Here is a 14,362-nt window from a genome sequence, read left to right as displayed (position 1 = left end):
TGGTTCTCTTTTCCTGTTATATCTGTCTCATGAGTGATTTGCAGCCTCCCCCCCCTTCCAGTAATGTCTGAGCTCCATTGTCCCTCTACCGTAGGGACTCACAGGCCTGTCAGAAGAGTGAGCAGAGAGGCGGCTGGGAAATCACTGCAGGGATCGCAGCATGGAGCTGCTGTGTTCTGCTTGACTGGAGGGGAGAAATAGACAGGGCCACTCATGACATTTCATATAGACTTACACTCTGCAGCACTATCCCATGTAGGCACAGTGAGCTGCCATTGATGTGTACTATGCCCCACTCTATTTCCTATGTGCTGTCATTGTGTATTATATTTGTGTTCAGAGTAAAAGATGGTTACTAGTGCAGCAGACTTTGGGACGAATTTAATTAGCCGCCAACAAGGTCGCCCGACTTTACTGTAGATAAAAGCCGCAGCAGTGACTGTGCGCTATTCATTTATAAATCTGCATTAACTCAGCGCAGGTTTTAGCGGGAGAAATTGCAGCTTTTTGTTTCACTTATAACTTGGTGAAAAGTAGGGAAAAATCCTTATTTTATTCTAACAATGGACCTCGTTCAGAGCCGCTCGCAAAATGCTAGCGCTCGCTCTGAATGAGGGCGGCCGCTTCGTCTTTAAAATCCGGCCTCGCGATGGTCGAGACCATCGCGACCATCGGGGCTTGCGACGAGACCCTTGGGGTCGGGTCTCGTCTCCCGCAAGCCCCAAGCGCTTGCGAGCGGGTCTGAATGAGGTCCACTGTCAGGACACAGTGCAGTACATCTGGGACCCCCCTCCCAATGAATAACACTGTATTAGAGGTTTTTATGTAGGAAAATACGGGCAATAAAGACGTAATATTTCTCATGTCATTCTCTCTAAATAGCAGACAAGGGGTTAAATGATGTAGGGCATGAATGCTAAGTGTTGTATTGCTGGGAAAGGGGTATTTGAACTTGCAGATGGGAGCTGCAAGTGTGTTTTCCAATATTATTATTATCCTTTATTTATATGGCACCACAAGGGGTCCGCAGCACCTTAGAAAGTACATAGACAAAAACAATATGAACAAAACAAGAAGAAAGTCACATACAGTACAGAACATTACAGGATATGGACATGGTTTATAAACATTCCTGCATCAGCGGGCATATTACCCAGGGGCTGGGTGCCGTTGTAGACAATTGGGAGGAGGTGATGATAGATGTGAGGAGAGACAAAGCACATGAGGAAGGAGGGCCCTGCTCATGAGAGATTATCTCCTAAAATTGTATGTAAACACTTAAAAATCACTAGAGACACTTTAATGTATCCTAAAATACTCTAGATACCTTTATTTGCTGATATACAACTGTTATACACAAAACAAATATATGCCTCAAATTGGCGCAAGGTAGGTATACAATAAGGTCCGTACATCAAACAAAGGAATTTCATTTCAAGATTTTTTATGTGTTTCCCTTCTTCAGCGTTAAGATGAGGATTTTTCAGCCAATAGGGGTTCAGATTTTCTCCTCCCAAATGTGTACCTCAATCATTCAGAGAGAGAACAGAGAATCATAGTGCAATATCGCCAGGAAAAGGACAAAATGTATTAACACATTGCACTGACATAGAAATAAAGATAAAAAGCATATCACCACAAAGGGTAAATACAGGGGCCTTGGGTTGCTCCTCCGTCAGATGGATTTCCCAAATCGATTAGAGGCTGGAGGTTTGCAGATGTTCTCAAAAGCTTTCCTCCTCCTTTTGGGTACTCGACAGCAGGCCTGTATTGTGCAATGTACTGTTATTGATGTAATAGTACCAGCTATAATATAGAGTAGACTGGATCTGTGGGTAACCTGCAAAGCTATAAACTCTATATCAGCCATGCCTCCTGCGCTCAGACCGCTGACCAAATGGTACCAGCACTATATCTGTTGGCCCTGGAACCTCGGATGTCAGGGGCCTGAAATGATGTTATAATGACAGCAGGATCCTGGGCCAACATAGGGCCCAGCTTGTTCATTACTTAGGGGTCTATTTACTAAGCAGTGTTAGGAGACAGAGTGAAAAGTGATAAGAAAGTGATAAGGTGCCAGCCAATCAGCTCCCAACTGTCATTTTTCAAACACAGCCTGTGAGATGGCAGTTGGGAGCTGATTGGCTGGCACTTTATCACTTTCTTATCACTTTTCACTGTGTCTCCTGACACTGCTTAGTATATAGACCTCTTAATTATGGATCCCAGCAGTACAATGTAGGGGAATAAATCTCATTTGTAAATATGATTATATATGATAAGTCAGATATTCCCATAGTTCTTTATAGCAGTACCTTGTTATGCCTCATATATGTCAGACATGTACAATTCAGTTGTCATTTTGCAGAAACAGACAATTCTGTGCATATTACCTTCCTAACATCTAGATGCATGGGGTATTTGTATTGATGCACAGTGTTCTGGCAGTGAAATGGTTATATGTTGTGATGGTAACCTGAGCAGTAATGGGGTTGGGGAATATCCCTGGATCTTATTTCACTCCCAGGCCCAATCTTTCAGCACTGGGCTAAGAAAGGTCTCCCTCACACCCCAGGGATCTCCCCTCATCCCTTCACTGCCAGCAAAACTCTGCAGGGCAGAGGGAAGATGAGGAGCCAGGCAGGAAACCGGCCTGTGCTACACATCAGATACAGTGCTGGCTGTGTGTGTGCCTGTGTTACTCTGCCATTCATACGGCTTGCTGAGGACAATGGAACTCACTCTAACCAACATTATATAACACAGGCACATGTACAAAGTATCTCAAACATACTGTCTACTTCCAATCTCTCCAATCAGGCTGTCCCGGCCGCAGTAGTAGGTTTCCTATACTAAACAGATTGTTTGTATTCATTTCTTCACATTTGGTTACTTATAGTACTGGCTTTGTAGTAACTAATGCCGTTATAACATAATGAGTAGAGAACAATTTATCAACAACACTGAGCTCAGACTACTGTATTTTCAAACTCACTCGATACATGTTGCATGCATTCCCCAGCAAACACATAAATAGGCAAGAAAAAACTCTAATATATACTTATTTTTTAAACAGAGGGCAGTGGAAATATTTCCCAATTGTAAATCGCAACAGAATATGCTAGTGCTAATAAAATAAATATTTATAACAATATTAATCATTTCTATATTGATCTGTAATATTTTTTTTAAACAATTGTGGATATGTTTTTGTTCTTTTTGTTTGTGTATATATCATTTTATGTAGTACCATGAGAGACTTTTTTTTCCCCCCTTTTATGATTCCTGACTCATTCTCTCTTTGTTTTCATCCTTAGCTATGACTGGGCTGGTCGTCCCTCCTATGTGAAACAGAATAGGACTGTTTGTATATTTAATAAAAGTGGAAGAAACGCATCGAGACATCTGGAGTTGTGGTGAGGTCCATATCTGAGGTCGGATCTACACATCGAGGAGGCTTCTTGGTCCTCTTCTATGGAGACCCACCACCCTCCGTAAGATGCTGCCTGTGAGGAAATATGCGTCTTATGCCTATGTGGTGGAAAATGAACTAAAATGAATACTGTACAGAGCTGGGAATTCGTCAGACAACTACATGGAATATTTTGGATACTCTTTTTGGTTTTTTTCTTCTCCTTTGTAGGAAAAAAAAACTATTTCTATTTTCAACCAACTTTTTCTGATACCAATTATATGTTTGCGCCTCGAGAAGAAAAAAAAATACATTTTACAAAAGGAACTGAACAGGGTAATGGCAGGGAGGACTATGCAGTCATTATCTTCAAGGATAGATTGCTTCCTATGCTATATATATGTCTGCTTAAAACGCTTACATTTTTTTAATATGTTTTACATTATTTAATTGAATAAACTTGTAACTTATTGTATTTAGAGGTAGGAAAAAAATCGACATAATAATAAATAACGAGATGGGTGATGGGAGACATAGTCTCTCAGATAATACACATTTGAGGGCTGTATAGGGTTGCATGCAACTAAAATCGAGTCTGGTTCCTGCTGGCCTCATCTACCCATATATTGCTTCCTCTTCACAGGTCGCTACCTATAAGCTCTCTTTCCTAGAACCTATAATAATACTAATATTACCTGACCTATATTTCCACTAGTGGTTAGTGGTCACATGATGCCATAAAGCGGAACCAATGTGCTGAAAAGAGGCTGTACATGGGGACGGTTCATATTAACCTTCTATGAGCACTGTGCCAATTAGAGTCATGGTTTGCAGAGAAATTACAGTAGAAATTAAGCTAATTAATTATTACATTTAGATTACATAAAGCTGGGAGTTATACAGTACCTCTGATTGTTAAGGTTAATAAGCAAAGTCTGTAGGTCACAATGCAGGCACTTTATATTTAAATTGTTCTTGTTTTGTAGCCATATTCCCTCTATGTTTAAATTCTCAAGGATGTCCATGAATTATATTGCACACTGCCTCTCTAGTACCCCCTCCACCGCCCCCCCCCTTCCACACACACACCTCCCTACTCTTCCCTGACCGCTACAGGTACAGTGCACCTATGTTCTTAGCAAGGATCACAAAGCACCCCACTTAGGGGGTCGTTTTTGATTTCCAAGGAGACCTTCGGCAAAATATATTTAATCCGTATCCTTTGTGAAGTAGATGGAACAGGGCAGCATTCCTCAGAGAGGAAAGAAGATTCATAGACTGTGTGTCAGCAGAAATCTTAGAGAGCCCTCTTCATAGCAGAGTGTTCAGGTCCGCAATGCCAGCACCTATACAATGCAGATCTGCTTGCACAGGAAAGATTCACAATTTGCACTTTGCAATACAAGTCCTCAAAGCAATACATATATGGTCAATACAAAAATGCTATAGAATATTGTGTTACTTCTCCAATACAGCAAACAGAATTTGACACATATCTTTGTCGTTATGCAACTTCTGTTTCCATCCGGTCATGTTTTTGTGTGTGCCAGTGAGTGTATTACTTTTTGGACTTCATTAAAGCAAGATTAGACCTTCTACACGTGTTGGGCGCTGATCGCTATCTATCTTTTTGTGCAGTCAGGAGCAGGATGGAGGGCGCAACATGGACCATTCCGTAACACTTCTTATTTCTCTAGGTTTTTAAAGTGCTGCTTTCATGATATCTGCTTTGTTAGAAAAAAAGACAATGATACTGTTGTTTTTTGTTTTATCTCGAGATGTCCATTGAGATTAAATCTCATGTTATGGGATTTTGTATATACACAGTTTCTGCTTGGTTTGTTATGATGTACAATTATGTGATATATTATATTTAGACACACCAGTAAATCAGGATCTGATATCTGCAATTAGACAATCACAGGAAACTACACGTAGATCCATCACTCTGTGATCATGAAAGTACAGGTGGGGGATTACTGGCAATTACATATAACATAACTCCCAATATTACATATAACATACCTCCTGATATTACATATAACATACCTCTGAAATTACATATAACAGTCCCGATATTACATATAACATACCTCCCGATATTACTTATAACATACCTTCTGATATTACATATAACATACCTCCCGAAATTAAATTTAACAGTCCTGATATTACATATAACATACCTCCCGATATTACATATAACATACCTTCCAACTGTCCTGATTTGAGGCCTCTGTCACACTTTTACATTCGAGTTTGCATTGTTCTGATTGGCTGGGCAGTAATGGAAATAATTCCCATTCACAGCCATGTTGTCCTAAATTACTAGGTCAACTTGTTGGGAGGTATCCATATAAACTCAGCACTGTGTGATCCTGTCCTGATATAATCAGCAGTCAGGAGATCACTGGACGTTATATATATATATATATATATATATATATATATACCCAGCGCTGTGTGATTCTGTCCTAATAATCTGCACTCAGGAGATCTCTGGACATTACATATATACCCAACACTGTGTGACCCTGTCCTGATAATCTGCAGTCAGGAGATCACTGGACATTACATATATACCCAACACTGTGTGACCCTGTCCTGATAATCTGCAGTCAGGAGATCACTGGACATTACATATATACCCAGCACTGTGTGATCCTGTCCTGATAATCTGCAGTCAGGAGATCACTGGACATTGCATAAATACTCAGCACTGTGTGACCCTGTCCTGATAATCTGCAGTCAGGAGATCACTGGACATTACATATATACCCAGCACTGTGTGACCCTGTCCTGATAATCTGCAGTACCTAATGTTTTACTTTGTTTACATATCTGTCATTCCATTGCTGAAGTCTACCTGAGGTTACACTGCTAGGTCCTGATTTTAAGTCTCACATAGGTCTGCATGCCGCCACTTTCGGGAATGCATATACATACGCAACTGTATGCAAATAATACTGTGTATACATCTCCAGGGTCATAACAGTGCTTTTCTGTGGCCAGCGCCACCCACGTCCCTGATAGCATGATGTCATGGCATTATGCGGGGGCAGCGTCGGATTAAGGTCTGTGGGGTCCCCTGGGCAACAAACGTGTGGGGGCCCCTATCAATAATATGATCAAAGTTGATTATTTATCTATCTATCTATCTATCTATCTATCTCAGGGGTTCCCAACTACGGCCCTCAAAGCACACTAACAGTCCAGGTTTTAAGGATAGCCATACTTGAGCACAAGTGACTTAATTAGTGCCTCAGTTATTTTGATTTAACCATCTGCTTAAGCATGGATATCACTAAAACTAGGACTGTTAGTGTGCCTTGAGGACCGAGGTTGGGAATCACTGACCTATCCATACACACACACACACACACATATATATACAGTATATACATATGTGTGTATATATATATATATATTTACATAGATATACACATACAGTATATATATATACATACATATATATATAGATATATATCTATATATAGATATATATATATAGACACAGATACACATACACATTTATACGTTACTTGTCGTCTTACATCTCCTCGTGTCAGCGGCAGGCCGGTAGCAGCAGCAGTTGGACCAGGTCATTGGCACTGGGTCGATTCTTTGAAGAGGGGGCGGTACCAAGCGCTGGGATGGGCGGGGCTTAATCGTGGGCCGCAGCAGGTGGCTCCGGTTTAATTTAAAAAATTGGTTCATCGGTGGATGTAGCCGGGGACAGTGTGTGGGGGCCCCCTATGTGTGGGAGCCCCGGGGTGACCGCCCCTGCTGCCCCTCCTATAATCTGGTCCTGTGCGGAGGGGATGGGGACGGCAGCCATGGTAATTACAACTCTGGCCAGGATGCTCCAGGGGACGCTCTGGCGGCACTGAAGCACCAATTCTGGCTGCAGGATGCCATTCCAGGCCTCAGCCAGATGCATGGGCCATGGGTGGTCATTGGTGCCGCCCACAGGGCACTGTGTGCAAGAGCAACTGTGACCATTATTATCAGCACTTACACCTGCCCCATGCTGGGTGCAAGAGACCCATCTGAAAGAGGCGTCCCCTTGGTATAAGTATGACTCCGAATAGGACACAGCTCTGGCTACATGCCACACAGCACTCCCATGGCACTCCCACAAGATGGTTCTCATCCGTACATTCGCGCAATTGCCACCCAGAAATACCCATTTCTCGGATAGAGAGAAGCATCTGAGATGCTTCGCCCGGAGACACACCAAGATGTCTATGTTTGCTACAGCGCATGCACAATTATCTAGAATTCGCTAGATGTGGCCGCGTATGGACCTGGCGCATATGGACTCGGCTGATTCAGAGATTTACGGAAATTTGATATTTACGGAAACCTCCAATGTTTAATGATGTGCACGTGCGCTGTGCGGATCTGGTCCTGCAACGTTGGTCACAGGGCCCCAATGATTGACATGCTTCTGGCGTTTAGGGTCAGTGACAGAGTGCTCCAGGAAACGGGGGCATGTCAGCCCCATTTTCTGGGCAAGCCAAAGCTAGTGGCTGCGTCCCTTCACTGGCCCAGGTAATGTAAAGGGTTACTCAGATGTCTGATGTTCACGCAGTTGATCCAATGCAGCATCTTCGTACTCTGCAGCAGATCATAGAAGCCGTCAGGAGACGTGTTTTTACTTAAGACGCCCCTCTGTGGCTTGTGCATAATTTCGGAAAGCCACTTCGCACAAAGACGCAGCGGCAGTGAATCTAGCGGAATATCTGAATCAGTACCCTCAGACAGGTCCAGAATCTATATCCATCCTCCACCCGCTTACACCCCCCCCCCGCGCGCGCGGTCCGGGGTTTAATCGCATTATCGTAGCCCCCTGTTTTCTCGGCACTGTATAGGGGAAAGCCGCAAGGATGCAATTGTGCCACCACACCCCTTGCCCTGCCCATTTCTCCAGCCGCTGCACCTCCTCTCTGCCGACTGGGCTGCAAAGTCAGTAAGTATGCCCTAAGATCAGTCAGGGAGACCTGCACAGCCAGAAACTAGAAACTCAACAATACACAATACTGGGTGCAGGATGACAACCTATTAGATTATTGCATTGATCAAACTGATCTGATTGGATGCTCTAAGTTTTGTTGTTTGAACTATTTGTTTGCAGTTTATTCCAAACCTCTAAAAAGTCTGCAACACTTATGTAACTCTTATTGTGAAATAAACCCGCAGTTTTATTATTTGGTATTATATGAACATTACGTCAGGCTACATAAGGAGCCCATCATTTTACACCCAATTAAAAAAAAGAAGCAAAATAAAAACCCCATATCATTTCCGTTGTGGTATAGATTGTAGTCTAGGTGCACATACATTTTCCACATACAGTAGAACAGTTTTCCATTGTGGAAAGTTTGAACAGTTGAGGTTACTCTGTGATACGGGTTCTACTATCCGGAGTGCTTGGCTGTATCCATAGCATTGCCTAAGGTATACTGAAATACAGTTACAAGTTACCCTTTCTCCCCATGGTCCATGACATTCCCAAGCTCGGTATACTGTATATCATAGCTACTCTTAATGGAGGTTACTTATAAAACAAATCTGATATGCCGCATGAATGAAGTGTCTCGGTTTTGCTGCGAATCGCGTCACCGGGCCCCCCCCGCTGCAGGAATTTTGATATTAATTCTGCAGGGGGGTAGGGAGGGATGCCGGCTTCCGGGAGGCTTGCCTACCTTTCCAGGGGGCCGGGACCGGCACCCGAAAATCGTGAGGCTCCCGGCCAAATCGGGAGGGTAGGCAAGCCTGAGCAAGAGCTAGATAAATGTTAGGTAGAATCTGATTGGTTGGTATGGGCAACATCTCCACTTCTAAAAACCCGCACTTTAGTAAATATATCCCAAGGTGTTCTGAGCATAGGAACATTCCGAGTTATTGTGCAAAAGTGCAATCACCAAAGTTCTACTTCCTATAGCTATACTACAGCCCCTTCCCGTAAAATATATTTTTCCCACTCTTCGCCTCCACACAGCAAGGATTGACGCTAAATATTCACTTTCATTTTTCCTGATTTGAATTTCCTCACTCTGCAAAAAGAAATCAATGATCTTACACCATACATGTATTTATTTAGTGGTCGTGCTCAGGGGTACGCAGTACTGACACCTTCCTTTGGTTCTATTTCCAATTCTTAGAAATAGTTCAAGAAACAGGAAGAAATCAGATATTCATTTCAGAAATGAATAAAATAAGCATATGTACCATTATCAAGAGTGTGAAAGGCACTATGGGCCTATTTATCAAGTAATATGTATGGGATAGACACCGAAAATGCTTATCACAATCTGAAGCTATGTATACTAGACCACTGCCCTAATCTAACGGTTCTGCCGTAATAATTTACCAGTTATGTTTTATTCTGTTTTTAAACCTTAAAATCCAGACTGATATCATTATTGATAACGCCATGGCTTTCCAATGGGCAATTTCAAAGTTTATCCATAAGATGCACGGGGAAATAAGTTAGTATATCATTTAACATGTGGCTTGGTGAGTTTTCACACAACAAAATATTTTGCATATCCCACGTTCTCTTTAAGGAGATTTTGGGGTCCATTCATCATCACTTAATTTCTACAAAAGCAGGTGAAAATGAAAATTTTCACCTACAAAAATTTTTTCATCCTATGGGAAGGAGCCCCAGGTTGAAAAGAAGGATCCTTTCGGATTCCTACGCCCCTGTCCGGCTCCTTCTGGTGGACGCCGCGGCTTTGTGCATCTACGTGAAACTGAGTTCACGCAGACACACTATCACTGCCATGTCGGACTAAAGTAGCAGTGTAGGGGATCGCAGAGACAGCTGATTTTCGGATCAGCTGACTCCGCACTGGATCCATGTAGAATGGCTCTGGTGATTTTGCACCGGAGCTTTTCAACATGGCTCCGGTGCGGAGACAGCTGATCCGCTGCGAGTTGGATACTTAATTATCTATTTGTAAAAAATCTCTATTGCAAGAGATAGCCTTCAGCAGGGATATTCTGTGATACTTTGCATGGAGCAGCCTATTTATCATGTACAGCAGCAGTCAGCTGGAGTGGTTTAAGAGATGAGGGGGCCTGTGTGCAGTCTCCGTGCGCCCCCTCTCTCCCCCGTCTCGCCGCTGCATGTACCAAGTATATTCTGGCTCTGTGCATATGCATGTCTCATGTCTCCAGGACATACTTGCCTATTCTCCCGAAACAGCCGAATATCGCCGGCGTCCGCTCACCCCTTGTGTCAGGGGCGCTCCGGGGAGAGCCGATGAAGAGATTTGTGGCCCCACCCCTGGCTGCACAATGACGGTAATCTCGGCATTCAGTAGTGGGGGGATGCTATGATGTGACCACGCAGTCCCGACACACGCCCCACCCTCAAAATAGTGTCATGCACCCTTCCCCCCTATCGCTGTGCCAATCAGGAAAATGGAGCAGACATTCTTTTCCTGGTTATTTCTCCAGTAGAGAGGTAAGTGTGGTCTATGGGTACAGGGTGTGCATTGTGGGCCTGCACCCATTACAGATACGCCCATGAGCAGTGGTTCCTCTCAGTATGGCATTAGGCTGGGGTACCTTATTTTTTCTGTTTTGTTCTTCTTTATTCTTATTTAAAAACAAGTTTATTTTTATAACGGATCTGTACTTGGAAGGCACAGCCCAGGCTCCCAGTCCCAGGGCGCACATGCTCACTGACACCTAATTGGCCTGGGAAGTGGTCAGGCTACTCTTATTGCTGCCGGTCACCGTTACTAGGGAGCATCACTCAGCTGGTCACTCACATTTTATAAGATTTTCCATGACTGTGATGAGCAAATATAAAACTCTTCTCTTTGGAGGCATCCTAATAATTAGAAGTTTAGAACCCATAATATGAATGGGAACATATGTAAGTGAGAACATTTAATAAACATATCAGCATAGGTTATCTGTCTTTCCTAAATCCATTTCCCACAACTTGGAGATTAACCCTGTAACTGCCGTGGAAGCCCAGACAGCAATTACCATATTTATGTAAATGAGAGAGTATTGATATGCAGGCAATGCAAATTCACGTGCACAGAGCAAAATCTCTGCAGAGAATTATATATCCATATGCATGTATCTACATTACAGCAAACACCTATATTTATAGACATGGGTAGCTATACTTAGTGCAATGTATGTTTATATATGCAGTCCTCTATATCTTCCATTCAGCAAGGGAATAATAAGGTCACCAGGAGCATACTCTAGCCCCGGAACAAGCACAATCCAAAGTCACTGACATAGTGGTCGCTGCTTTGTATCGTGAAGCTTTTGTGCTTGTTATCTTTTGCTGTTTGCTTGATAGTTTGAAATTGTTTTCCGATCATGTCTAGAAGTCAGGTTGGGCATAGGTATGTATACCATACATTATATGTAGAATGCTATAGAGCATATATGTGTTACAGCTTTGTAAAGTGAATCCAGCAGCTATACAATCTAGATACTCATCCCAAAGGGGGTGGTATGAAAGACCACAGTCAGAATGTTGACACAAAAATGTCGACAGGTTCTGAATGTCGAGAGTCAGTAGTCGACGTGTACATTAGGTCGACACACAATATGTCGGAATTTACAAATGTAGACATGGTTTAAGTATTGACATGTTCATAATGCAGATATTTAACATGTCAACACCTTAATGTCGACATAAAGGGTTTTGCATATTTTAGCCTAACCCTGAAACTAAGACAAAAATGTACTGCTGACAAACTGGTGTCGATATTCTGACTGGATAACCCCAAAGCGCACTTCGGATAGATTTAAGGAGGTTTTCAGTCAGTTGAATATAACTCAAAATAACTATACTAAACTATTGAGAGGGAGTGATCTTATAACATGAGCAGGTTTTTGAGTAGAGGGTACTTGAATAATGTTTGCACACATGGTACTTTGCATAAATGAAGATACTTTAGTGATACTTAATTAGTATTAACCATTACAAGGGCAGTACATTGTAAATAATAAAGTTGAGGGGGTATATTTACTAAAGTGAGAGCTTTTAGAAGTGGAGATGTTGCCTACAGTTACCAATTAGATTCTACTTAACGTTTAACTACTGTAGCACCTTCTAGAAGATTATAAGTAGAATCTGATTGGTTGCTATGGGCAACATCTCCACTTCTAAAAACTCTCACTTTAGTATTACACCGAGGTATGTTCATCTATGCAAAGTGGAGGCAGCCATTCATGAAAATACAACCATTCATGAGGCACTTGAACTGAAATCACAGAAGTTGTAGAGACAGAGCTGTGTGTACTCATCACCTGTACACAATGGACAGAGCCACTATGTGGGGTGAAAGGAAGAGACAGCCTTCCATGTCACTAGGAACTGGTGACAATCACTGAGGCACGAGGCATGCCCAGCATGCCCTAATTCAGTGGTTCCCAAAAACTTTTGAATCACGCGCCCTAGACTATCAGCGTTTTCTTCACAGCAGCCCTCGGCCAAATGTTTCTTATTGAGTAAATGAGAAAAAAAATGTAAATGGAGTAAATTGTGCTTACCTGTCATCCTTAAGGTGCCCACACACATACCGACATTTTACACGATCTGGCCGATTTCGACGAATCGTGACGACGAATCGGGTAAAAAAAGTACAAATCGTGAGTTTATACTCACGAGCACGATGCTGATGCGCATCCCCACTCGTCGTATATCGCATCTTCTGATCTGCCGTGCTGTAGGGCAGATCTGCCAACCATAAACACGATTGACGCCGATCGTGAGGGTTTTTTCCCTCATGATGAATCGTACGATTCATCACACAATGCGGAATTTGACTGACAGAAGCCTGGACACGCCCCATCGCCATCTTGTGCAGCATCGTGTATGGAGCAAGACAGTCGCACATTGAGGAGCCTGCACACTGGATTCTTGTTTTGGACAATTTTTGGTGAGTATTGGTCCAGTTTATATACAACCACACTGACCACCAATATGTGCTCCCCACTGCCCACCAATGTGTGCCCCCAGGTAATAAATGCATGACCCAGCCACCGCCCGCCGTATTGAGGCGGGCGGTGGCTGGGTCATGCATTTAAGCTCACACTGCCCACCGATGTGTGCCCCCAGGTAATAAATGCATGACCCAGCAACCGCCCGCCGTATTGAGGCGGGCGGTGGCTGTGTCATGCATTTAAGCTCCCACTGCCCACCAATGTGCATCCATCAGCAGGGACATGTGAGAGCGGGTATCCCTTTGTAGCAGCCACTCCTTGGTCCAGCATGCTCTCGTCCTTCTTCGCTGGGCCCTCTTCCTAATCTCCCGGACCCCAGCTTCAGCGACCAACACTCTATACTGATAGGGACGCATCAGTACAGAATTCAGGAACAGGATAGAATGCAGGTAGGTAGCACACACTTGCAGGTAGAATAAACTTTGTAAAAGGCAAGCCAAATACAAAGAGCACAGTAGCAATGTACAGGATTCAGCAGGATTACACCTAGCCTCATCTAGTAGCAGAGCAGAATGTACACAGAGTTTAGGATGCCTGCTTTTTAGACTCCCTCGATTGCCCCTCCCATTGTTATGGCTATTTAAATTTCCCACCAATAGTCAAGAGCCTGTTTTGTTTTTTTTTAAACTCACGATTTGTTATGGCCAATCTCACGATGCGTACAATCCGATAGATCGTGAGATCGTAAAACAGATCGGGTGTCTTTTTTCTAAAATCTTGATCACGACGGCAAGGGAGCTCCCGTAAAAGTTCATGAGAAAATTGGCCAAAAAATCGTATCATGAGCACATCGGTATGTGTGTGGGTACATTTAGGCTCAGTTGTATGGTGGTAGACAGGGTTGCACTTCTGCCAGGCTTGCCTACCCTCCCAATTTGGTCGGGAGCCTCTCGAATATCGGGTGCCGCTCCCAACCCCCCGGAAAGACAGGCAAGCTTCCCGGCTGCAGCCTGCCCC

The 14,362-nt window shown here is 43.2% G+C and overlaps 1 protein-coding gene across 1 annotated transcript in view; it reads left to right on the top strand.

Annotated features, from left to right (window-relative positions):
* EBF2 (EBF transcription factor 2) overlaps positions 1–5,215 on the top strand; it is a 90,499-nt gene extending 85,284 nt beyond the window's left edge. The window contains exon 16 of the mRNA XM_088443238.1: positions 3,318–5,215. Coding sequence (XP_088299364.1) covers positions 3,318–3,349 — 32 coding nt within the window. The 3' untranslated portion in view covers positions 3,350–5,215. The remainder of the gene's footprint in view (positions 1–3,317) is intronic.
* The last annotated feature ends 9,147 nt before the right edge of the window (positions 5,216–14,362 follow it).

The sequence above is a fragment of the Taudactylus pleione genome, unplaced genomic scaffold, assembly GCF_031769625.1.
Source record: "Taudactylus pleione unplaced genomic scaffold, aTauple2 ptg000329l, whole genome shotgun sequence".
Classification (NCBI taxonomy): domain Eukaryota; kingdom Metazoa; phylum Chordata; class Amphibia; order Anura; family Myobatrachidae; genus Taudactylus; species Taudactylus pleione.
Note: the sequence above shows the minus strand (reverse complement) of the source record. Positions and strands in the feature narration are given on the sequence as shown.